This window comes from Neolamprologus brichardi, chromosome 1 (genome assembly GCF_056152115.1).
Source record: "Neolamprologus brichardi isolate AB-2024 chromosome 1, ASM5615211v1, whole genome shotgun sequence".
Lineage (NCBI taxonomy): Eukaryota > Metazoa > Chordata > Actinopteri > Cichliformes > Cichlidae > Neolamprologus > Neolamprologus brichardi.
The window spans coordinates 34,415,999-34,441,416 of record NC_142104.1 but is presented as its reverse complement, the minus strand read 5'-3'; the positions used below and the strand labels follow the sequence as shown (position 1 = coordinate 34,441,416).

Below are 25,418 nucleotides of genomic sequence, written 5' to 3'. Positions count from 1 at the left end.
GCTATTATTACAGCTTCCTTTTTAAGCTATTTATTTTTGTAAAGTTTTTACCTTGGACATGTAAGTAACATGGCAGACGCTGCTGTCTTTGAGATAATTGTCTATAAAATGGTCAAATAAACACATTTATGTCGATGCGTTGATCTCTTGTACTGTGAGTGACCCTCCACAACACATCACTAAAAACATATGAAAGTGGCACTATTAACTACGCATAGAAGTTTCGAGTGAACATTAGCGATAAGGACCCATAAATTTCACAAAATATTTCAGGTAAGATCTCCAGTATGGAAGCCCGTTTCTGCCACTAAAAGAACAAACAAAAAAACAAGTATCCATAACTCGAAATTTCAAGTTATTAACTCAAAATTTTGAGAAAAGTATTTGAGTTACTTTTCTCAAAATGTCCAGTTAATAACTTGAAATTTCGAGAAAATAATTTGAAATTTCGAGTTATGGATCCTTTTTTTTGTGGGCTTCCATACTCCAGGGTTCATTTTTAGGCTGAACGACACTAAAACTCGCCACAGATGTGTGGAATTCTTTTAGGTGGCCTGGTAGCTTTGAAAAGTTGGGTGAGGCAAGTTTTACAAACCGAAACCTTTTCCAAAGTTCTGTAAAAATCCTCCCACGCTGGAATAACTTCTCCGCTCAAATATTTCAAAGACAGCCATATGAGAATATATTCAGTAGCTGTGGTCAGGGAGGAACCCAGCCACTTAACAACATCCTGTTTTAACGCCTGTTGTTCTATATTCTGAGCTTGGTTGATGTTAACATCATAATAGTTCAAAAATACCAGCATGACCATAATCACGTTATCCACAGTTCAGTTTGACTTTCAGTTGGTTTGTAATGTTTCAGCAGACCGTAGAGCTTTATCACGCTGAAGAAATTCAAAGTCTGAAATGAAAGCTATTTAAAAGAACGAGAAACTTTTTTGAACTTCAGTCAAAGGATGACCAAAAAATAACTGTTAAGCTTCCTGTTCAATCTTTCTCCTGTGTAGGAGTGTTGGGGGCTGTTCATATGTTACAGTCCATCCATAATGATGGTTGTCGTCATCTTGTTTAGTTAATCATTTAATTATCTTCTTACACCAGTTCAAATGATTTATTATTATTATTATTATTATTATTATTATTTCTGCTTTTTTTTCTGGGAAAATGGACCTGAGCCAAAATGCTATATTGCATTGCAGAAGGTGGTCAGGATTATCCTCTTCACCAGAGCTCAGATGATCCAGTGCTCTTCACCATCTCCCCCCCAGCAAAGTATACTGAACTAGCCACAAGTGACTGATAGAAAATCTCCTGTACTGTGCTGCACAGACAGAAGCACCTCAGCTTCCTCGGAGTTTAGCCTGTTGTTGGTCTATGTACTCTTCCACCACATCAACATCCGGTCCCAAGATATTCACCAGTTGTGCAGCTGTCCTCTTACTTCATCTCTAGTCTTATTCAGATACAGAAGACTTTTCTCCGACTCCATATAATCATCCACTGCAATACTCCTGCCCATCACTAATGTCCAACCACTGCAGATTCATTAAGAGTATTTCTGCAGGTGGCATTAGCCCGAGTTATACTGAAAGTCTGAGGTTTCCATGGTTAACAGGAGCTCCTGAACTGCACACCATCATTTTATTTAAAAGTTACAATAAATAGAGGCATCAAGAAACACAGGATGTTGTAATATAAAAGGATTTAGAATAGTTAAAACCAGAATTTCCAAAAATCAAAATCACAGATTGTAAGTAAAAGATTATCAAATTACTTTAAATAATAGATGTGATAATATAAAGACGAGAAAATGTACAAATACAGCAGATTTGCACATGCTGTGATTCTATGAACATCTCCATAGAGAAAATATAAACTTCACACAAATGCATACAAACAGTGGGGACCCCCGAGCTGCCCCGAGGTGTGCGTATACAGCTTAATGTGAGACTTCCTGTTTCTGACAGTACTGTACAGTACAGTGGGAGATGCGCGTTGCATTGTGGGGGTACAAATACAGCGCAGAAAGGACAGCGGGGAGCACAAAGGGGTAAAAACTGCACCTCGGCAACTTTTAACACCAGCCTGCTGTAATGTGAATTCATGTGAGCTTTAATTAAAGCGCGACTTTTGGCGGCTGGCAGGCTGACAACTGCTAGAAGAGCGAGGAATGTGAAGGGAGCGGAGAAGAGCGGCAGGGCACACCGCTGTCTCCAACTGCTTTGTCAGCTGAGCTGTTTGCGACCCGAGGCCCATCCGTTATCACAGGCCTCACCCGAGAAGGTAAACTACCTCCGTCCGCTGTGTCTGATAACGCTAACCGTGGTGTGTATATTCCTGTCTGGTTGTGTTGCTTTCTCGACACTGAAAACGACAAACAAACCAGCTAAGAGCGCCGTGTTGTCTCAGCTATCGCTAGCTTGGCAGCTAATGCCAGTTAGCTCCCGTGGAGCAGCTGCGTCAAAGTGCAGCGGCTAGTCTGCGGTCAAAACGGAAATGGGAATACGTCGGCTTCAAAATAAATGAAGTCAATTAAAAATGTTCTCTTATTTTGTATATTTCTGTCTTAGTATTTATGCAGATTGGTAAAATCTCAGACTGCAGTGCAGTTCAGAAAGCTAACTTAAAAGAAAACACCACAGGTCTACCAGCAATAGTTGTGAATAACACATGAATATGAATGATGACTAGTATAAATGGCTATTACAGTCATATAATAGAAATAATCACTTTACGTCGTGCAAGTTGTAGGTAACAACTGTGTTTTAAACCCGTTGAACGACACCAGTAACTGTCACACATTAACGTGCCCCATTTGCTTCAAATGATTTGTCAGGTTCGTTTGGCTTTTATTTTGAAAATTCAAATCGCCTCCTGGCAAACTCGGCGTGTGTTTGACACCGTTAGCTAGTGTTTGCTAAACTGTGATTGTTGTTGCAATCGTGTTCGCGGAGCATCTTGTCCACTTGAAACTGAGATGCACACACACACACACACACACACACACACACACACACACAGTCGTTCTTTGTTTGTTTGTTTTATCCACATTCTCAGCTTTCTGCTGTTATAGTTCTGCACTTTTGCTCACTTTGGTTGTATGCAATGCAATTAGTATAAGTACAGGATGAAGGCCACGCCCCCTCGACCCTATCGTCTGTCATATAGTCATCGTTTAATTAGTTGCATGCAAGCTTATTGGTCTTATTATTCACCTGCTAATAAACTAATAAACAGCATCAAAACAAATCCAGAGTCTAATGTGGGAAACAATCATGCTCACTTTTAAGTAGCTGTTACAAAGAAGTATATTTATGCATGTTTCCTCCAGAATTTGAGTTAAAAATAAAAATCTCTTTCAGAGTGTCAAACCAAATGTTTGAACTTAACATGAGGATCAACGTTATTGTGGCGTGTTCAACAAGTCATTTTGAAATGTTCTCTAAATTAACTTTAGAGTGCCTCCATAGTGCAGTGATTTAAATAGTCCTCTGATGAGTGAAAGGGCCTTGGTCTGATCACAGGAGGACACAAAGTGAGGAAGAGCTCCTGGTGTAAAGAAAAAAAATCTCTTGTGAATAAGCGAGCAGCCAGAAGTTTACCAAGTGCCCGTAGTAGCACTTTGTTCCTCTGGACGTTACAGTCTGCCATCGATGGTATTACAGGATTCTCCCATGAATTTCACTTCAAAATTCTTTCAGTGTCTCTGTCAGAGGAAAGTTCAACGAGGCGGGTAATATCGTGGGTTAGCACACCGGGCAGATGCTGCATATGTGCAGGAATAACATTTGTTATTGATTTTTCTGCACACGTTTTGGAAAGTTGAATAGTCGATGCAATTATTTATTTTCTTCAAATATATCTTCTCTCTTGTTTTTTATCTCGACGGTAAGAAAGACGGACATAGCTTCCACCATCCTGCAATCTGAAGGCCACCAGGTGGCAACAGGTGTGATTGTTCAGAGACTCCCACACAGAAGTGTGTCGGGGTGAGAGCTTTCTTAGCTCTCTGCTGTTGAGTTCATTGTCTCATTATGTTCGTCACCCATTATGAGTGACATCACACTAAATAACAAATGAAGCCTGTTTTATAAGCGTTGGTCAGCTGTGGTGTTTTCCACTTGATCATTGGCTAATGACTTCCAATCACAGGCCTGTCTTGTGAATCCACGGGCTCTGCCTCACGTTCTACTTTTAGAAACAACTGAGAGCGTAGTGCTCTATTGAGAAACCATAGAGACGTTTAAGACAGGACGGCGCCTGATCGTTCATAAATTTGAGAGAAGAAGGATTTTACCCTGAATTCTGGATTGAACCAACCTGGCTGCAGCATTTTGGATGAAGTCAAGACTTTCAGGGAGTTTTTAGAAGAACCTGAAAATCTGAAACAGGATATTTCTCATTTTAGCAACATTGCACAGATTTAAGACATGCCTGTTGTGAAACCTGACCAATTTATTGCTGACATTATTTGCCAATATTAGCTATTTACTAGAGGTGGGAATCACCACGCATCCCACGATACGATATTATTGCATTTTTTAAAAATATGTTGCGATATTCAGATTCTGTACATAAAGGTAAACTTTATCAATATTCATTTTCTCTAATATCAAAGTCTCACACTCAGTCTTTCTCTCATTTCAGTTTGATTGTTGACAAACTGAACGGTTTGTATTACAGTCTAGTCCAACTTAACTGAATCAACCATCTGGTACAATTATAGCTATTCTGAACTATGCAGTTTATGAAAACTATGCAGCCCCTTCAGCAACTGAAGAATTTGAAAGTAAATTAAAACAAAATATAATTTTACATTAAATAAAAAGTTTTAAACTTAATTAAAATAAAACATGTCTTAAATTAAAATAAGTAAACTGTCATGTTTATTGCTGCCAAAAACAAGTTAAACATATTTGGACAGTGAAGGAATGTCAGGATTCTTGCTCAGAAAAAGGATCAACATGCTCTGAAGTCAGAGCACAAAAACCTTTTTGTAACAAAATATCGATTTCTGCTGTCCCTGTATCCATACATTATTAGCAAACAAAATATCACCATGCTACACAGTATCCATTTTTTCCCACCCCTACTATTTACTGCTAGATTGGCATTTATAACAACAGTTGAATGAAGAATTTAAAATGTAGAGACACCCTTCAACCAGGCTGTGGTGTCCAAATTGCCTAGTTTGCCCACCAAAGAGGATTGTGCAGCGTCGCTGTTGAAAACACGTACTGTGAATGCTACAAAGAGAACAACCAGCGGATTCACGTCACGCAGACGGTAAATAAATAAGAGCGCGTAACAAACATTTTATGTTTCTGCGTCTGAATGAAAAAAATATTGTCGGGTATTTTGAATTCACTCTTAAGGATTTGTGTCGTCTGACTTCGTAGGTAAATGCACAGCAATGCAAATATAAATATATAAAGAGAAGCAGAGGCACTCTGGAGCTCCATGATTCCCTCAGCACAGACTTTTTTCTTTAGAAATGTCTGTTTGCCATCTCAGTTTCATGGTGAAGAACATTGATTTGAACAGGTTAATAGGAATCTCTTCTTCTGACAGGAGTCTAACCTGGTGGTGGAATAAAGCTCGTTTTCTAATATGCTCTGTTTGCTGGTTCAGACTCCTGTTGCACCACCGCAGCCCCAATCTATAATTCACTTTGCCTTTACTGGGCCAACATGGCCCAAGAGTATTTTCCTTTGGTGAGGCCGTGTGAAGGAGAGTGCGCTCTCCCTGTGAGAGCCCCTTCACTCGAGCTTTTGTTTGATGGAAAATCTCATGCCTCAGAGAATCCACGTCTCGCAGACAGCTGCTTGAGCGTCCTGTAGTGCGCTGGCCTCCACATGGGTCTGGCTCGCATCGCCGCGCATCTGCTTTGATTGTTGTTACATAACTTGGCATTTGGTCCTCTGCGTTCCTACCCCTGCCTGCTTTCAGCCCCCCTTCACCTTCCCCTCAGAAAGCACCTCTTTATATTCCTGTCTACCTTTATCCACTGTCCTCTGAACATCGAGCACTTGCCTGTCCCCTCTGTCTCTGCTCTCGACGTCATGTCGTTTTGTTTCTGTACTTTTGATTGTTGAGTAAGTCAGTGATTCCACACCCGAGTCTTTGACAGCTCGGCCTGGATTTGACACATTGACAATGATTTAAAGAAGAATCATGTAAAGTTTGGGTCAGTAGAAAAGTCTCAAACTCAAATAAAGACAAAACAGGCTCTTAAAATGTCTTCAATGTCCTATTGCTTCTTGGTGTTCAAATCGAAGTGCGATTACTTTTTGAAGTTGTCACATTACTCACTCGGCGTCGTTCTTCTTTGGTCGTCACATACACTGTCATTTTAAGACATAGTGATGTGGTGAGACACACACATGATCTTCTACTGGTCCTTCGTAGGGCTGGTATCGCCACTGATTTCTAGAATCGCTTCGATTTAAATCTGGGAAATTTTGCCTCATACAGTCAGAAATATTATAATTCAGATCAGTACATTTACATATTTTTGTATCTATAAAAATGAAGCTGACACTTTCCAGACTTTATCAAAGGTGTGAGCTCACAGCAGAGGCCTTTGTGTCAAAGCAGCTGAAGATAAACACAGAAAAACATGAAGGTGATTTTTCTGTTCTGGGATTTTATAAAAATATTCTGCAGTAGATCAAAAACGAAAGAAAACCATTAATCAACACATGAACATCACCTCTGAAGTTACAGCAGTTTTATTAGAGACACAGTGTTTTGCATTTTGTATAATTTTAGTTTAAATTTGTTCAGTATTTAACAGCAGAAATGAGGTTTTCTTTTTGGAAGTAAGTAAAAGGAAAAAAACAGCGGCCGACAGCCTGTAAACAACGTAGACTGGTGCGTAACAAGCAAGAGAATAATGAAGAAAACAGATTTTTAGACGGGAAACTGTTCTTGAAGTACAGAGAGAGAGAGAGAGCTGTGCATGAAGTGTGATTTCATCGTGGTGGAAGCAAAACAGTAAAAGTCAGAGTGAATTCATGACGATGTTTATGTGAAGTTTAGTTTGGATCGTCTTTTGCTGCTGGTTCAGTCAATATTGTTTGGAGAGACATCAAACTAACAGCTTTAGAATCAGCGCAAAAAGGACGTAAACATAAAGCGCCGACACGCCGACGCATCAGAATCAGCGAGCTGTCGGCTTTCAGCCCCGACCGTGTCCGTGCCGTCGGTGAGAAAGTCACATCTCACTGATTCTGATGCGTCGGCGGGTCGAGCTTTGTGTTTATGTCTCTGTGCAGAATCCGTGTTCCTGCTCTCATTTACTGTCTTAGCTGTTTGGTGGTTGTTGAAATGTTGTGAGGTTTCACCTGAGATTCTGGCATTTTGGGCAAAATACATTTATATAAAAAAATAGATTCAGGATTTTAATGAATAGATATCACGTTATCCAAGCCAGAATCGATTATTAAAACCCAGCCTAGTCCTTTGGAAGTGTAACAGCAGCGTCAGAGACAGCCTGATGACTACATATAAACTGTTCAGTAGTCATCATAGCCATGAGTAACGACATACTGCTGCAACAATCAAGTATGGTTTATAGTATAACAGCAGCTACATGAGGAGGGTGATATTTTGGTCAGTGCTGTAATCTAACCTCATTTGATTGAGGTTACACTTCCTCAGCTCCTAAATGTGTCTGTTTACAGTGTTTTCCTGTTGATTGCTGATTTAAGTGAAGTGAAAACCAGATACGTGTCACACAGTTGGGGAGGAGGGCAGTGAGCACGGAGGCGAGATAAGCCCCGACTCTCGCTGGGTCTGATCTGTGTTGGAAGGAAAGCTAATCCCTGCACACCTACAGTACTGAACCTCCACCGAAGGATGTCTGTGAATACAGAGCAGGCGGAGACGGGCGGCAGCGAGCTCACAGCTACACCTGCTGAAGCTAACAGCCAACCGTTACGCAGCACAGAAGAGTCTAACTGGTCTCCGACCCAGACCAAATGCAACAGCTTGTAGAAAGAAGATCAGTTTTAGGCGTCTCGGCCTGAGCTGAACTCAACAGTGATGTAATTTGAGCTTACGAGGACAGACTGCTGTGAGGGAATGAGGTGCGATTGAGTTATGACTGATTTATAATAAACAACAGCTCAAGAAGTGAATACAAGAAAGGTGAATCTTTTCATGAGTGTTTTTCTATTTTCTCTGTGGCTCAGGAGGTCGCTGGTTTGATCCCTGACCTCCCAGTCTGCTCGTCAGTGTCCTCGTGCTGATACAGAACCAGAGTTTCTCCTCATGCGTTGACTGGAGTGTGTGAATATGTGACATATGTATGTATAAATATGTCTAATTAGTCGTGCACCTGACCAGCAGCTACACGGTGTATCATTTTTACATTGTTTGGTTCAGGTTTAAAAGGATCTTGGAGAATATCCAAAGTATATTCACAGCGATCTGTTTCTGTTACCAGTAGAAAGGACTGGCGCGGCAATACTACTCTTTTCCAAACTGAAGCATTTATTTATGACTTCTTGTCTCTGCAGGACACGCATCCTTTGGATAAAGAGGACTTCCAACATGGGGGTGAAAACCTTCACCCACAGCTCGACCTCGCACAGCCAGGAGATGCTCGAGAAGCTCAACGCTTTGCGCAACGAGGGTCATTTATGCGATGTCACCATCCGAGTCCAAGACAAGCTCTTCCTGGCCCACAAAGTGGTTCTGGCCTGCTGCAGTGAATTCTTCCGCTCCAAGCTGGTGGGCCGGCCTGAGGAGGAGGACAAGTTTGTGTTGGACCTTCACCACGTGACGGTTAGCGGTTTCGCGCCCCTGCTGGAGTACGCCTACACGTCGACTCTTTCCATCAGCACGGAGAATATCATCGACGTCCTGGCAGCTGCCAGCTACATGCAGATGTTTGCCGTGGCTAGTACGTGTTCAGAGTTCATGAAGTCAAGTATTCTGTGGACTCCGGGTAACAACAATAACAACAACAACATGGGAGCGGATAAACCTCACGAATCGGCACCGGAGAGCGCCTCGTCGAACTGTGCCCTGACACCGCTGGACGGCAGCGTGTCGCCGGTGTCTTCCGACTGCAGCGTGATGGAAAGAAATGTTCCCATCTGCCGCGAATCGCGAAGGAAACGCAAAAGCTTCGTGTCGATGGCTTCCCCCGAGAGTCCGCTCAAATGCACTACACAGATGGTCACCACCTCCCCTCAGATCCCCAACCCTTCGCCCTCGTTCTCAGACAGCGCGGCCCAGCCCGTGGAGTCCTCCCTGGCCTTCCCCTGGACTTTCCCTTTCGGCATCGACCGGCGGTTTCACTCGGACAAATCGAAGCTGCCGGAGAGCCCTCGCTGTTTGGAGCAGGGAACCCCGGGGACCTCGGAGGTAGTGGTTGGCCGTCGGCTCAGCGACTACCTAACGTGCGAGAGCTCAAAGACGGTGTCTTCACCTGTCGCAGCGGAGGAGGAGGATGTAAGGGTGAAGGTGGAGCGTCTCAGTGACGAAGAGGTCCAGGAAGCGTCGTCACAGCCAGTCAGTGCCTCTCAGAGCTCGCTGAGTGACCAGCAGACGGTGCCGGGGAGCGAACAGGTCCAAGAGGAGCTCCTCATCAGTCCACAGTCCTCCTCCATAGGTGACCGTCTTCGTCCTACCTGCACGGTGCATTGTTGCATCACATGTGCACGATTATATTTGGTTAAAACGTTCGGTTTAGATCAAACCTCGATGTGCATGTTGTGTTTCTCACTGGTGTAACGGGGCTGTGTCCTGACCCACTTAAGACGGCGCTGCTTTGCAAAGTGTGCAGTCGAACCTGCCTCGCCCTGCTCCCAGAGCTGCCTCCACCCACTGCATTTTTATTTGTATTGTCTCAGTGGAAAGTTTTATTGTCCACTGGTCCAAATTCAGCTTGAAAGCCTTTTCTGCCTTTCCATAAATAAAAAAAGGAAATGGAAACATTCGTCATTTTTTCCTAAACTGTTCAGTGGCACAGTGCTTTGTTATCCAGCAGCATCAATCCCGAAGCAGCGGATTAGCCTTCAAAGAGTGCGTTAGTCTAACCGTGTCCAAGATGTCTTTAGGCTTTATTGTCAGTCGACAGCTACCGTGAGTCATTTTCTTCCCTCCTTCTTCCCAGGCTCGATGGATGAGGGCGTGTCAGAGGGCTTACCGTCAATGCAGAGCACCTCTAACGCTGGAGGACATGCGGAAGATGATGAGAGGTATCGTGATTTGTTGAAACTCGCTGTGAACCAATCATAAAGTAGGAAAGAACATATAGACGTCGTAGACTGAACGTCTGGGCCACACCTGGTTGGATAATAAAGACGTCGTGTTTAAATGATTCACGCTAATCTAAAGAATGGTCGTTGTGTGATGTGTGTTAGTACGTTCCTCAGTGTGGCGCACATCGCTGTCGTCACTAATCACACCACACATATAAACACATATATGCTTGGTTAGGGCTGTGCTTTCTGTTAGCTCCTGATATTATAACCAGCAGATGCAACAACGGTATGTGTAGGTGCACGCACATGTTTGTTCATGCACACTTTTGTCGAGTTGTTACCCTGATCCGATGTCAGCACTGTTAAAATAAAAGAAGGGCAGAGAGGGCTGTAGACTGGGACTGGACTGCATCAATGACTAGTCCTCTGTTTGTGTTTCAGGTTGGAAGGTATTCAGTATCCGTACCATCTCTACATCAGTCCTTCTACACGGCCTGGCGCCAACGGCCCTGACCGGCCCTTTCAGTGTCCGACCTGCGGAGTCCGGTTCACACGCATTCAAAACCTGAAACAGCACATGCTCATACACTCCGGTAGGTGAAATATGAACGCAAGTGCATCACAAGATCCTTCATATATGCACAGCACCACGGCCCTTTGAAGTAAACAAAAATGTTGCAGCCTTTGTTTTCTGAGACATTTTTCTGAGACATTGTTGTCTTTTTACTTGGAGACAAGAAGAACAACTGGGTCAATACATTTCTTGGTTGTGAAGTTGCTAATGAAGATTTTAATAAAAAGTAGGGATGCAACGATACCAATTTTTTCAAACCGATACGATACCGATACTTGGATCTGAGTACTTGCCGATACAGAGTACAAAAAATGATACTTCTACCACACACACACACACACACACACACACACACACACACACACACACACACACACACACACACAAATACAATGAATTGGAAGACAGGTTTTATTATATTCTCTGCTGATGAAAAATAAAATCTTAATAAAAATGACCACAAAAAAATTTCAAGTGAAAAATAAGCACTTCTGCTCCACATTGTAATTTAACAGAATATCACTGAACTATTGGCACTGTCTCGAGCTTTCAGAATAATAAATAAACACTTCTGTTTGGAATAAAATAAATACAGAGTAGGTTTGAGAATAAAATAAACGTTTAAATTATTGCAGAGTGTCCATATTATAAACAAACAAACAAAATAATTATTATAAAATAAATAATAAATAAAATAATAATCGGCCCCCTAGTGGCCAATCTAAAAACTACAACAGAAATGACAAGCCACCCTCTGATTAATGAAATAAGTTGGTATCGGTTCATGGTATCGGTTAACTTTTACGAGTATGAGTACACACACATTTTACAGTATCGGTATCGGTGCATCCCTAATAAAAAGGTTAAACGATACAAGCTGCTGCTCTTGTAAATGCCTCAGGAAACAAAGAGACTTTCAAGGAGACTGATTTAAAAAAGCTTAACATCTCACACGCGTGGACACAAACACTTGTGTTATGCTAATGTACAGATCAGCAAGCGTGGTTTTGTCTCTTTTTCCAGGCATTAAACCTTTCCAGTGTGACCGCTGTGGGAAAAAGTTCACACGGGCCTACTCCCTAAAGATGCATCGGCTGAAGCACGAAGGTAAACGCTGTTTCCGGTGCCAGATTTGTAGCGCCACATTCACGTCCTTCGGTGAATATAAGCACCACATGAGGGTCTCCCGACACATAATCCGCAAGCCGCGGATTTATGAGTGCAAAACGTGCGGCGCCATGTTCACCAACTCTGGCAATTTAATTGTACACCTGAGGAGTCTGAACCATGAGGCATCCGAACTAGCAAACTACTTCCAGAGCAGGTGAGGAGTCAGGGGGCGCCGCCCCCATCATTTACTCAGATCTCACCTGGATGAGAAAAAAGTCGAGTTTAGATTCTAACAGAAGGCTCGTTGTCGTGACTTTGGCTTTGTACAACTGTTTATCAGATGATTTGAATGCTTAGATCAAGTGTGTCTGTGTTTACTGGGGAACTTTAACTGCTTTGACACAATTGTTTTATATTTTGGGAATAAGGTGATGAATGAAAACGTCATGACCGCTCTGATAACTGTGGTGTAAATGTGAATACTGATAATACCTCATAAGGCCTCGTCCACAGCACTTTGGCCTGTCTGTGTGTTTCGGTCACTGCTGTGTAACGCAGCCACATGATTCAAAACATGGGAAAACTGGGAGTCGTGCCCCGTAACTGGTCCCAGCAATGAAATAAAACAGAAAATATCATTTTAAGTTTCTCTTTGAATAAACAACAGTCATTCAATTACATGCATATGCTTGTAGATGGGGCTGCCACACATTATTATTCTGATAGTCGACTAATCAGATCCATCGGACGTAAAGCGTACAGCTGACTGCACCAGCAGCATCTGCTCTAACTGTCATTAGCTTACAGCTGGAAGAGTTTAAGGTGCTCACTAACAATAAAAACAGATGATCGTTTATTAACTTTTAATGAAATTTGCAGATTGTTTCGGTGAAGTTTAATAAACTCCTTGCTATCTAAAATATAACAGGACACCGGAGTAAATTCTCGAGCATCTCACACTTCTGATAATCAGCTGTCTGCTTGACGTTTATTCAGCTGTGTAAAAACTATAACTTTAATCTCAGCCAAACCGATTTACTCAGGAACAAATAAAACACTGAGAAAGCCAAACAACAACATTCATAATAAGAGTAATATTAAAACTAAGTAGCTGCCGCCATTATTGGAAACTGGGATTGGCTGAGCTGCGCTGTGAATTCTGCCATTTGTCAGCCGCATTTGGGGGAGTCTTCGAATTTGGACACAGCTACAATACCGGACACAGCTTCTTCTTCTTTGGTGTTTAACGGCAGCTGGCGTCCTTGTAGATGCAGTGCTGCCACCTTCTGTTTCAGTCCGTTATTACACTCTTAAATCAACGATTTTGATAGTCGACTAATCGTGGCAGCCCTAGGTGGGATGCTAATAATAGTAGCATGTGAGCTGGGTGTAGCAGCAGAGGAACCAGTCCCCCAGCTGCTGCAGGCTGCGGTTGGAGTTCATCACCAGCTCACTTTGCTGCTGGTAGTTTAGTTACCGTTCGACTGGCCCAGCTTACGCCACACTAAGCAAACAGTTCGTGGCTGTAGCGTTGCATTTACTGCACAGACACGAATGGTCTCAAACTTTTAAGTGTCAGTAAAGAAAGTGAGTGGAGACATTTCCCAAAATGTCAAACTGTTCCTTTAACATTTACCACTGAGAGGAAATTACAAATACCTCAAATTAGTTTCAGCTCTGACTGAAAGATTTCCAGAAGTAAGAGGATGAAGTGAAGTATCGAGAGTACAAACAAGAGCTTCCTTAACACACAGATTAACCGTCCAAATTATAACTCGTAGTAATAAGCACGCCTGAGGAACTGTAGCGTGCTGTAGCAGGTACTGTGTGTGTGCCTTTGTCATCTCTGCTTCTTTAAATCTAGGAGGTTATTTGTTTTCATCATTTCAGCTAGTTAGTTTTAATATTACTCTTATTATTCTTTCTGGGTCACAAAATAAACGTTTAACATATTTTCAGGCGAGAATGTAGCTGTGTAGACCTCAAATATCTGCTCAGTTTATCAAGACACCACATATTTTCAAAAGCGCGCCGACGTTTTCGGAGACGTCTGTTAGCCACTAGCTCGATAGCTAGCCGTGAGGTCAAGGGTCACTCAAGCCAGCGAGAACGGAAAATTTTCAGATCACCGCCGTCTTTCGCTACTCAGGTTAAACATGATATATAAGTCACTTAGATAACTTAAAAATGTTATTGTTTGGTTTTTATTTAGTATTTTATTTGTTCCTGAGTAAATCGGTTTGGCTGAGATTAAAGTTAAATTTCATTTAAAGTTAATAAACGATCATCTTGTTTTTATTGTTAGTGAGCACCTTAAACTCTTCCAGCTGTAAGCTGATGACAGTTAGAGCAGATGCTGCTGGTGCAGTCAGCTGTAGTTTTAACATCCAATGGATGCACGATCTGATTAGTCGACTATCAAAATAATAATTTGCGGCAGCCGTAGTTTGACAGTCTGCACACGTGCAGCTGCAGGATCGACGGCACTGACACATTTGAACATCCATGGAAACCATGTGATGAAAGCTCAGCATCACTTTGGCTCAGGCAGCAGTTTCTGTATCTGATGAATTTGGATAGTTTACAGCACTCGTATGTTTGCCTGTACCAAATGTTCATGTAAAGCATGAACCACCAATCCCACACACTGAATCAGTGCAGTTACACTAATGACTGAGGCAGATGAAGGTGCATCACAAAGATGATGAATTTATTAACAAATTTAAACTGTAATTACAGAAAAACACTCATGTTTCCCCGTCCTGACTCATTTCTGATAGAGCGTGCTGTCATAGAAGGCCTGCTTTATATTTACTGTACCATGATTGTACAATTAAGCTGAAGCCTCAGGCTTTGGGTTGCTCTAAACATTTAGTTTCTGACAGTTTTTCCACTTTTGGCTCAGTATGATGTCAGTAAATATGGTCGTCTCAGGCACACCGCCGCTGTTTAAACCCAGTGTTTATGAGGGAGAGCCAATCACGCCCACGTTTACCTAAAGAGAGGGCAATGACGCCGTCTGTTTCCAAACGCTCAGGAGCTGCAGCAGTTTACGATGTTTTTCTTTCAGTTGTAAAATACTGAAAGTTACCCCTGAAGACGTTTTCAATCTGCTACCATGTGAAAGAAAGCAACAAACCTTACAGGTGTGACCCTGACAATGGAAAATGTGGAGTAGCTTTTAGCTTTTAGCTTTTAGCTTCTAGCTTTTAGCTTTTAGCTTCTAGCTTCTAGCTTTTAGCTTCTAGCTTTTAGCTTTTAGCTTCTAGCTTCTAGCTTTTAGCTTTTAGCTTTTAGCGGCCCGATTTTGAGTTTCCTGGTTATCTGGATGCTGAAGGTGGACAAAGTTTCAAAGAAGGAGTTTGATGTACTGTGCAAAAGTCTTGAGCGGATTCCTTTATATATATTTTCTGCTGGGAAAATAGGAGATTGTTACAGTGACTTGCTGAGCTTCAGGAACATTTCTCCATTCTTCTGGAAGGACATCCCAAAGCTCTGCATTTTGTTCCCTTCTCTCTGAAGATGACCCCACACTGCTTCACAGAGCTCTGGGCCTCACTGGTCCTCGGTGTGGTTTGTCTAAGCAGGTTTGCTTTTCCTGCAGGATCACTGTCATGCTGAAGAATGACGCTGCTGCCGAGCAGAGGCTTTCCACATGCTGGATAAAATCTGATGGTGCTGCATTCATGGTTCCATCAATTATGGCAAACTGCTCAACACCACTGACTGCTTTACTGATCTATAAGTACCTAAACCCTGGGTGTTAGCACTGAGTCATCTGTTGAGTTTGGGCCTTTTAACGCTGGAATGATTCAGCTCAATCTCCAAAAGTTGATTCTGTTCATCTGGACCAATCTTATAAACAGGACATTTGCATAATGATTATGCAAATGTCCTGTTGAAACTGAAGAAGTCTTGGATGATGACGAATCGTTTCTCCCAGAAAACGCTACGTCCAGATGAACAGAATCAACTTTTGGAGATTTATTTTCCTGGACGATTGAGATGCATCAAGACGATTCAGCTCAATAAGAAGCAAAAGAAGCGTCACAGAAAAAAGTCAGCCTGAGGGTGGCTCAAGACTTCTGCACAGTACTCCAAAGCTCAGGCTTCACATCACAGACGGGTTTTAAACCGAGCTGTTTGTGCTGTTACACAGACAATCCCCAACCCTAACGTGCTCATCTCAGGCACACGGCTCTCTCTCGTCTGTTTACGAAGAGCCACCAATCAGAAGAGGGAGTCTTGTTCCAGATAGAGGACTAACTGCAGCACAGTGGGATAAATATTGAACTTAAATATTAATAGAACTGGTTGGAGATTAGTTTCAGGTTTTTCAGCTCATTCCCTGCTGGCTGCAGACCCACTGCCCCTCGATAGTCTCCTCTGTTGGCTCGCTGTTACCGTTGGGTCTATAAATACCCAAACCTCATCCCTAAAGTAGCCGCAGTGTCATCGGTACATTTTTGGTGGTCACAGTGACTCATCTCCATGGGGAGACACGTGGACATGTGTTCTGTGTGTTACAGTTTATGTATATAAAAGTATGTTACAGTGTGTTTGTGTGCACATGTGCAGTTACTGTCGGGTGACTTAACGTGTTCTCTTGGTCCACGCAGTGATTTCCTCGTGCCCGACTACCTGAGCCAGGTACAGGAGGAGGAGGAGGCGCTGGGAGTCCAGTACGAGCTGGAGGAGACCCAGCATCATCCGGTCTACCCGGGCAGCACCTCCGCTTCCACCACCACCCCCGCCTCGTCCTCCTCCTCAGTGCAGATGCCCGTCATCTCCCAGGTCTCCTCCTCCACCCAGAATTGTGAGAGTTCCTCTGGCTTCCTGTCACCTGAGCCCCTGGATCCCCTGGAAGCCCCAGCCTCCCCGAAGATGGACGCCGACGACACGGCGCCCATGACAGAGGAGACCAAGATGGACAACAGCGTGGGTGGCAGTTCCCCAGAGGTGTTTGAAGAAGAGCAGCAGCAACATGCTCAGGCCAAGGAGGTGGCTTCCATTACCATAAAGTGATTCGAGTCTTCTACTTGCCCATTATGTCTTATTTTGCAGTCATGTCATATGGGAATATCGGTTGGGACGACTGGATGTTGACGCCTCATCGTGTGAAACTGTCAGGATACTTTGACCGACTGGCGTTTCTCTACACAGATGCTGAACACCAAACCCAGCAACTCAATGTCAGCTGTTGTTGTTGTTGTTTTTGTTTCAAATATAATATTTCATAAACTTTCACCGTTGATGTGAGATTTCAGCGGGTCAGAAGATCTCGCTCGAAATCCAAGGAGAAGTTTTTTATGAGTCACTTAAAGGAGGAAGGTTGTTTTCCCATATGACGTGAATGCAGCACAAGCTAAAGTCATTTCTGTCTTAGCCAATTCGAGGTCTGTTCAATCGAAGCCTTGCTCTACTTTTGGAAAGTGCCTGAGAGTTTCCGTTTTAACAAAGTACCGTGTAGAGAAAGAAAAGGTCTTTGCTTTGCCAACAGTGACAAATCAAGTCAAAAATGTTTGTATTCATTTGTAGTGCTGATGCTAGTTTGTATTGGCAGAGACTGTGTTATTCCTTTAGTGCCGTTGCTATAGGCAAACTGTTAAATGTCAATATTATCTATATTGCAATAGCTTGTACTGTAGTTTTACTATTCGAATGCTGTGAATGTTGGTTGTTGTGAAATGATATGTCAGGTGTGTGTATGTGCATTTCTTTGATCAGTATGAACACATTTCATTTTTTGAAACTACTTGACAAAGTATTCCCGAACACATCTGTGCAGTATACGATTTTCCTGTTTAGTGACGTCAAATATCTCAAGATTGGAGCGGCACTAGAGCTTTTATTTTGTAATCCAACGAAATGGATACAAATTGAGACTGAAAAAATCACATGGTTACATTGTCGTCAACGACTGCAGTATTATATATTCCCAAATGTGATATGGCAATGTAGCATCCCGGCCTTCTTTCCAAAGGCAGTTCATTGGATAGACGTTCATGTGGCTCGCCAGCAGCTGACTCTTGGAGCGACGTTACACTGACAGCGTTTCTTTGCGGCTCTGTGGGACTCTGAGCTTACAAAGGGGACGATTCCCTGACTACCAGTAACACTCACTGAGCAGTTTACTGGGAACACGTTTGCTTTGAACGCAGCAGCTCTGCTATAAATTCAACTTTTGCATTCTTGCCACTGGCACACATCCACTACATCCCTGTAACAACGACCATGTATAAGCTTTGTAACAACAGCTTGGCAGTGAATTACACCGAGCGGTAACCTGCAGGTGGCAATGCTAAAAACTGCAGTTCCTCTAACGGCCACAGGGGGCGACTGTGGAAGCTTGTTACATATATAGGTGTTGACCTTGGTGCGTTAAATTAATTTGTATGTGACCAACATGACAGGCTGTGTGCCAAAGAAGCTCGTGTTTCAGGGTTTTATCAGAAACAGTTGATAATTAGCTCTTCACCCTCATCAGTAGCATTGTGCTGGCTAACGTCGAGACTCTAAAGCTAATATGTGACGTCACAATAACGAGGAGTATTTTTACCTTAACGGTTAAACTGCTCAGTGAGTGTACAGTTACTGTAGCCCAGTGACCCAGTGTGACAGTCATCCGTGTGATCACGAGGCTGTCGAGTGTGATCATGTTGTTTTGAAGTAACCAGCCTGCTAACGTGTGAACACAGCAAATACTGTGAGTTGAACCTTCGTTACCCACGCAGGCCGCTCTTCGTGTTACTGATTATTTTAAATGTGGATTTTCGGGTCAGACTTCCTGTTACCCGCATCGTGCCAACAGGCTTGTGATTCTGTATTTGTTGCGCCTGAACTTTGAGTCGAATGCTACTGACTGCAGCTGGGTTGTGCTTAGGTTCACCGTGCGCCCCCCAAAAGTCGTACAAACAGCTCCTTCTCGCGCTCACTCCAGCACGAGCTCGATTGTAAACGTGAGGTTGAATACTGCTGAGAATCCAATCAGAGCCGTCTTAGGAAGCAGCGGCGTCGCCCCGTGCCATCCGTTCAGCCCTTTTTTAAATGTCGTGCCATTTGCCCTTTTTCTCTGGGTGCAAACTGAGCTTTTTCCTCCAGGACCAAATGTTCTCTCTCTTATTGGGGATTTGCCGTGGCAATCAGTACTTGCACATATTAAAAGAAAGAGATAATCATTGAAAGCGGTCCATGTTATTTAGCTGAGGGGTCCTGCTGTTCTGCCCTTTACAACACTGTATGATGTGCGTTGAAGAGGCTAGCCTTAGTAAGTGGACCTATTAACTCTAGTTGCACAATTTCAGAATTGAAAAAAAAAAAGACAGAGTTTTCTATTCTCCACGTGTGTGTCACGCTTTTCATCTGTTGTGTTGGTGTGTGTATTCAGATCACCTTTTTTATAATGAAATGCTGCTGTTTGTCGAAACGCAAAGTGCCCAAAATATTTTTGTGAACCAATGGTGTGCAATAAATGGACCGGTGTCGTTTTAAAGGTTTTCGTTTTTAAAAATATACATATATATATATAAAATATAAATATATGAAAAAGAAGATAAGAATGTATCATTTTGTTTCAATCTAATGTGACTGAATGAAAGCAGGCGCGAGCCCGTTTGATCTGTGAACATCTGTGAGCTTTGACATGAAACGACTGGTTGTGTTCAGCTGTGTTTGTTGGGAAGGTTGCATGTTCGTGTCGTCCCGTGAAGTGAAAGAGAGCATGTGCTGAGCTGGTGGTATGTTCTGTCAAGGCCTTATTTTGTAGCCGACTCTTCATCGATCTGTTGTTCAGCATGCCCTCTTCCTTTCTGTACGTTATCCCTTTTTTATGTGCAATGTTTCAAAAGATATCTTGATTATACGAGTACACTTGATGTTGTATATGTTTTCCAGTCCATACCATTTATTTAAAAGGATGAAAATAATAAAAAACAAAAAGTACCCCCCAAACTGGTAGCTCTTCATAATGGCATATATATATATTTTTGGTGATTTTTCTATTCTGGTTGCTGTTTCATGGCATCTTTGGATATTCTTGTTAAATGTGAATAGAACAGCTTAGCCTGGGAGTGGGCGGGGCCTCGGTAGTCTTCACTTTGTGACTGTCTGCAATGTGTGTGTATATATATAAATATCCAGGATATACACTCATGCTATGTTGCATATTCTTTATACTGTAGGCAACCTGATTACAACCTGCTTTGAGACAGATTGTTGTACTTTGTGTCTTTGATATTGTATTTAAACTGTAGTTTGGAGAACCTGTACAAAAACATCCCAGATAGTAATGCAACCTGCACACACTGTATCTGGGGAACTGACGTTTGTGGTGGTGTTGAGTGTTTTAACTGGATCATGTTCCACGGTTGGCTGTTAAAAACTGACGAGACCACTCTGTATTTAAGAGTTTATGGTTGTTCTCAATCTTTGCTAGTGTTCTGGCTTTGCAGTCCTGTTGTTCTTAAAAATAGTTGTTTTGTAAAAGTTTAAAATGTAAATAAAAAAATCAAAGTCAGAAAGATTGTCACTGAACTTTGAGGGTTTATTTCGGAGTGTGTGGAGTAACAGGCGAGGGTTGTTGGCCCTGCCAGGCTCCGTCCACTTAACCTGGACCCCGAACATTTATACAACATACGAACATTTTTCTGTTATCAAGCAGTCACAGATGCAGACAAGTACAAGTACAGATAAGACAGTGTTAGGAAAATATAAAGACAATGAAACCACTTCATGTTTTTAAAGTTGAACCCACTTAAAAACAGACCAGCAAAACCACAATCTGACTGATTACAGTTTCTTCCATTAATTTCATCTTTTTATGTGACAGTTTTAGCTGCGGCTGTGCAACAGTCTCATAGTGAAGAACAGATGAAGCCTTAACTGAGACGGAGGCTCAGTCTAACTACAAATTTGACAATTCGGTTCAACTCAGTTTTATTTTGCGCCAAATCACAACAGCAGTCACTTCAATCTTCTTTACATTATAAGACGCTGCAACAATACAGAGAAAATCCCAACAGTCAGATGAAGAAGCTGAAGGAGGAAACCTCCAGCAGACCGAGGCTCAGGGAGGAGCACACACCTGCTGCTGCTCGATGGGCGGAGGGGAGGAAGAGAGCCAGAGCTTAATGATAACTAATGATTAAATACAGAGTGGTGTGTAAACACTTATTGAGTGAAAAGAGGTGGAGAAGTGAAGAAGAAACAGTGTGTGCATCAGTGCATCATGGGAAGCCCCCAGCAGAGTCACCCCCATATCACCCTATTGGAGCACTTCGCTCTAATAGGGGTCAAACCACTAACCTAAATAACAGCTGCTGCTCTGCCTCCTGCTCAGGGTAACACGTTACTGACGTTACCTCGAGAACAGACCCTGTTTGTGGTGCTTCTGGTCGGGCCTACAAATACCAACCAGGACCTTAGAATACTTACGAAACTGAAATGAAACCAGCCTATTAAACTGCTATTGCGAAACATATAGAAAAACAAACTTCCCACTTCAGAGGACCCCACAGAAGTCATTCTGTGATGGCATCGCCGTCTCTTTGGTAAAACCAAATATTTAAACTAATCGTGCGCTGTCACAGCGAGCAGCCTGCGAGCCGTTCATCTGCTGTTTCATTCTTTTGATTTGTGTTGATGAAATGTGAGATCTTCCACTGTCGGCCTGGAGGACGGTTGCCACCAGAGCTCAGTGCTGTGTTTTTGTTTCATTTATAACAAAAAGCCACAGCTGCTGTCAAGGCAACAACTGTGGGAGGCGTCGTTCTCCGTGTGGCAGACGAGATGCTGCAAAATGAAAACATTTCAGTGGATTGTTGTTCCACCTCGTCAGCTCCATCTCGCCAGTGTGCACGTGTCGCAGGACGTCCGCAGTAACCTTTAGGGTAGAAGTGATTGACTGGCTTCAAACCCACGGTGCTCCGGGTTTACACACCTGTGCAGAAGAGCGCACCACTTGTTTGTGTGGACCTATACTGAAGCTTAATGGATGTTTACTGCTGTGGGAGACGAGAAACAGTCAAAATTTCCACCTTTAACCAAACGTGCTGCCTGAACCTTGAACAAAGAATTTCAGTGGAAAGTTTCATTTCTGACGGGCTGCAAACTTAAACCTGCTCAGTTTACAAGCTGCTTTCATCAAGTCGAATTAAAACTGAAGAACAAACAAACAGCAGCCGAACCATGAAGAGGTTCATACATTTTATATTTCATAACATCAGCATCGTAGACAGTCACAGTAAAATTCATGATCAGGACTGGTGTACTGGTACTGGGTGGGAAAACTGAGTCATTAATACATAGCTCTGAATATTGGAGTGTTTTTAAAGAACCTTTTCTTTAACAGAAATGAATATATATTAATATCAAACCCTGGTTCTGGTAACAAGTTGCCTTTCATAGTCATTCCCAGGAATATTTAGCGGAGCAGAAATGACCAGTGGATGAAAATTTGGCTAAGCTGGAGTCATTTGGGAACGTCTGGCTGATCGTAGACCCATCACAGGAAGTCCTTCTCTTCCCACGGCTCATGTTGGATCTAAATATTTAAAATGTTTTACACACAATTGTTTGTTTTTCTAAAGATGCACATTGGATGATTTAACCTCCCAGGACCTGCGTCCACATGTGTGGACATCACATTTTGGGTTATTTAGACCAAAATACTCAACATTATACTGCTACTGTTCTATCAACATTTTAAGCGAATATCCTCATATGTGGCTCTGATTTTTCTTAGAAACAAAAATTAGAATAAAAAAAAAAATCTGGTAATTCTTTGTTTTCACATTCATCGGGCCCCAATCAGCCCAAATATCAAAGAGAAATTAAAAATGCTGCTGTGGAAGAGTTCAGGTCTTAGGAGGTTAACCCTTTAAAGCCGGTCAGAGCAGCACGCTCTGTTTTGCGTAACTAATTTTTAAATCCCGGTAGCTCTGCAACCACGTAAGCTAGCGCAATAAATTTTTTTTGCATATAAAACTTGTATGTACTTACATCTTCTGCCATCAGCTTGTCCTCGGTCACAGTTTCCTTCCACATATAGCTTTGCAAAAACTGCATAAAAAGCACTTGCAGCAACAAAAACATAATATTCCAGAAACACGCTTTGCCGATCCAATCAGCTGTTCGTAACACTTCCTACGTACATCAGCGCGAACTATCGCATGTCCGCCATGACCTGCCCGAAACCGGAAGTGACGTCATTTTGCGGAAATGTAGTTTTTTACCATCAGGGCCTCATGAGCCTATACTGGTGTTTTTAAAACTTATCTCTGACTTTATGACTTTCTGTGTGGTTTCTGGGATGCTTAGGACTCATATTGCACTGCTGGAAATAGTTTATTTTGATGCATATGCTGCTTTTTTGCAAATTTGCATTATAATATTTATTTTTGTTTTTCCTGCAGTGTATAGAAATTGGTGTATTTCAAAAATAAAACTATGAAGACACTCAAAATAAATTTCCTGTGGTGGGAAACTATTTTGTGCAACTTTTTTGTATTTACAGTTTTGAGGGATAAGCCTCTTAAATTTCTCTAACTAGAAATATATGTTAAAAAAACAAAAACGATTTTCAATTTTTTTGTAGTTTATTGCACTTTTTTGCAATTTATGTAATTACTATGCACTTAATGCAGACATATTATTAAAATTTGGGTTATAATGGTTGTATTGATGTATAGCAACTTGAAATGCTCCCAAAAATGGCTCCACAGCATGTAAACATATAATATAAGCTCTGGCGGACTTGGTTCTATGGTAGGTCTTAAAGGGTTAAAGTAGATGATCCTTCTCTCTTTGCCAAATAAACGACACCTCGTTTGGATTACACAGGTGGATGAATATGAATGAATGGGTGACGGAGCAGTTGCTCACTCCCACCCCACATGCATTGCTTCCATTGCATAATACTGGGCTCAGACTTGTAAACGTTTACTGCAGATGCATTTATGACTTGTTTACATTCTGGGCTTATCTGCAGGTCGCGATCGGCCCGAGGCGGGTTCTCAGACACACTGGATACTGCAGCTTTCTGAGCGATAATGCTGTGGCGCGCATCAGTGCCAGGAAAAATAAAACACACTGCATGACTAATACACATGTCATACATTCCCAATCAATGGTTGGATTCAATGGAATATTCCACAAATCCTGACCTTGCCAGATTCATTAGCCCTTTGTATCCACAGAAAATAATAACTCTGTCTTTCAAGCGACCCGAGGATCTGGGTAATGTTACCGGTGATCATTGCAGTTGACATCTTGCAGTTATGCAAAAGGTTTGTTCCATTACGTTCAAAGATTCAGGGACCATGATGACAGCTGTCTGAGAAGGATGGACCGCAATGATTTCTTCCTTTTCCACAGCTGCACTCGTGTCTGTCCACCAGTAGCTCTACTGCACTAAATACCTGCTAATAGAAGCAATAAGAAAATCGCTTCATCTGCCCACTGTATTATGTCAATTTCCATTCATTTCTAATGAGCTTCTCAGAGGCTCACTCAGTGTCTGATTCTTTCCACTACAGCTCAGAATTTATTGTGCTCTCTAGTGTTGGAAAAACCTCATTAAAGCCAGACACGGAGCACCCGGCACTTCATTCCAGTGTGAATTCCTTCAACTCACGTGATGTCGCACACAGTGCTGTGGATAGACGGAGGAAGGGAGGTAAACATGGCCGCCTAAAGGGCCTGTTGCAGTGAACCGATGGATCTATCCTGTAGTAGTAGGAGAGAAAACCTTTGCTATTAGCATATCAGCAATCTGATCATTTTGCTGCCTCTAAAGGCCACTGTGATCACGGTTCAGGAGGCTGTGCACGCTTTGTCCTTCACTTGTGTTAATATAATAATATAATACTGATCAAAATGAGTTGCCTTGTCTTCTGGTCCCAACAACACCTCATAGGATCCAAATTAAAGCTAATTTCATGCTGTGTGTACAGAAAGTGACTCAAACTCTTTGTGTGATGCCCCCACATGCTGATAGATGTTAGCAAAGTTCATCAGCACGTCTTTAGTGTGACTTCTCCCATGGCTCATGCAGTTGCTATCAGAGATGGGCAGTAATGCGTTAGTAATCTGATTACTTTTTTCAGGTAACGAGTAAAGTAAGGGACTATTATTACTGCTATTGCAAAAACAGTAATTAGATTACTGTTACTTTCCCGTAGGAACGCTGCGTTACTGCGTTACTAAAACCGTGATTTTTTTGCGAGAATGTCTCATGACAGTGACGTAAGCGAGTGCGACGTTCGTGACAACAGCTGTGTGCAGATCAACAATGGATCATATATCGAGTGCAGAGAGAGTATGAGCGTGCAGCGTTTAAAGCGTGGAAGTACTGACCTTACTTTGAGTTTGATTCCATAAAAAGTGACAAAAACATTAGTGTCCGTTGTGCGTGGGAAGAAAACTTCTTTTTACAGCGAAAAAACCCCTAAACTTCCAAACAAGCAGCGAGTAGCTACGACGTAATGGGAAACTCACAGAGAAACTCGCGGATTCTTC

The 25,418-nt window shown here is 42.4% G+C and overlaps 1 protein-coding gene across 2 annotated transcripts; it reads left to right on the top strand.

Moving 5' to 3' along the window:
• The first annotated feature begins 1,997 nt into the window (after window positions 1–1,997).
• zbtb44 (zinc finger and BTB domain containing 44) lies at window positions 1,998–20,422 on the top strand. 2 transcript variants are annotated; one of them, XM_087841277.1, is made up of 7 exons: window positions 1,998–2,052; window positions 2,147–2,285; window positions 8,525–9,624; window positions 10,129–10,213; window positions 10,661–10,812; window positions 11,817–12,117; window positions 16,523–20,422. In XM_087841277.1, exons 3-7 carry the CDS (start codon window positions 8,559–8,561, stop codon window positions 16,926–16,928), a joined length of 2,010 nt encoding a protein of 669 aa, XP_087697403.1. In that variant the 5' UTR covers window positions 1,998–2,052; window positions 2,147–2,285; window positions 8,525–8,558; the 3' UTR covers window positions 16,929–20,422. The 2 variants fall into 2 exon arrangements, with proteins under 2 accessions (XP_087697403.1, XP_006807275.2); XM_006807212.2 differs by having other exon boundaries at window positions 1,998–2,285.
• The last annotated feature ends 4,996 nt before the right edge of the window (window positions 20,423–25,418 follow it).

What these genes read in the sequence shown, in the direction of transcription:
- zbtb44 (XM_087841277.1), top strand. Translation starts at nt 8,559, where the DNA reads ATGGGGGTGAAAACCTTCACCCACAGCTCGACCTCGCACAGCCAGGAG. An exon ending in CATGCGGAAGATGATGAGAG is followed by an intron (nt 10,214 to 10,660) that starts GTATCGTGATTT and finishes TTTGTGTTTCAG; the next exon opens with GTTGGAAGGTATTCAGTATC. An exon ending in GCACATGCTCATACACTCCG is followed by an intron (nt 10,813 to 11,816) that starts GTAGGTGAAATA and finishes CTCTTTTTCCAG; the next exon opens with GCATTAAACCTTTCCAGTGT.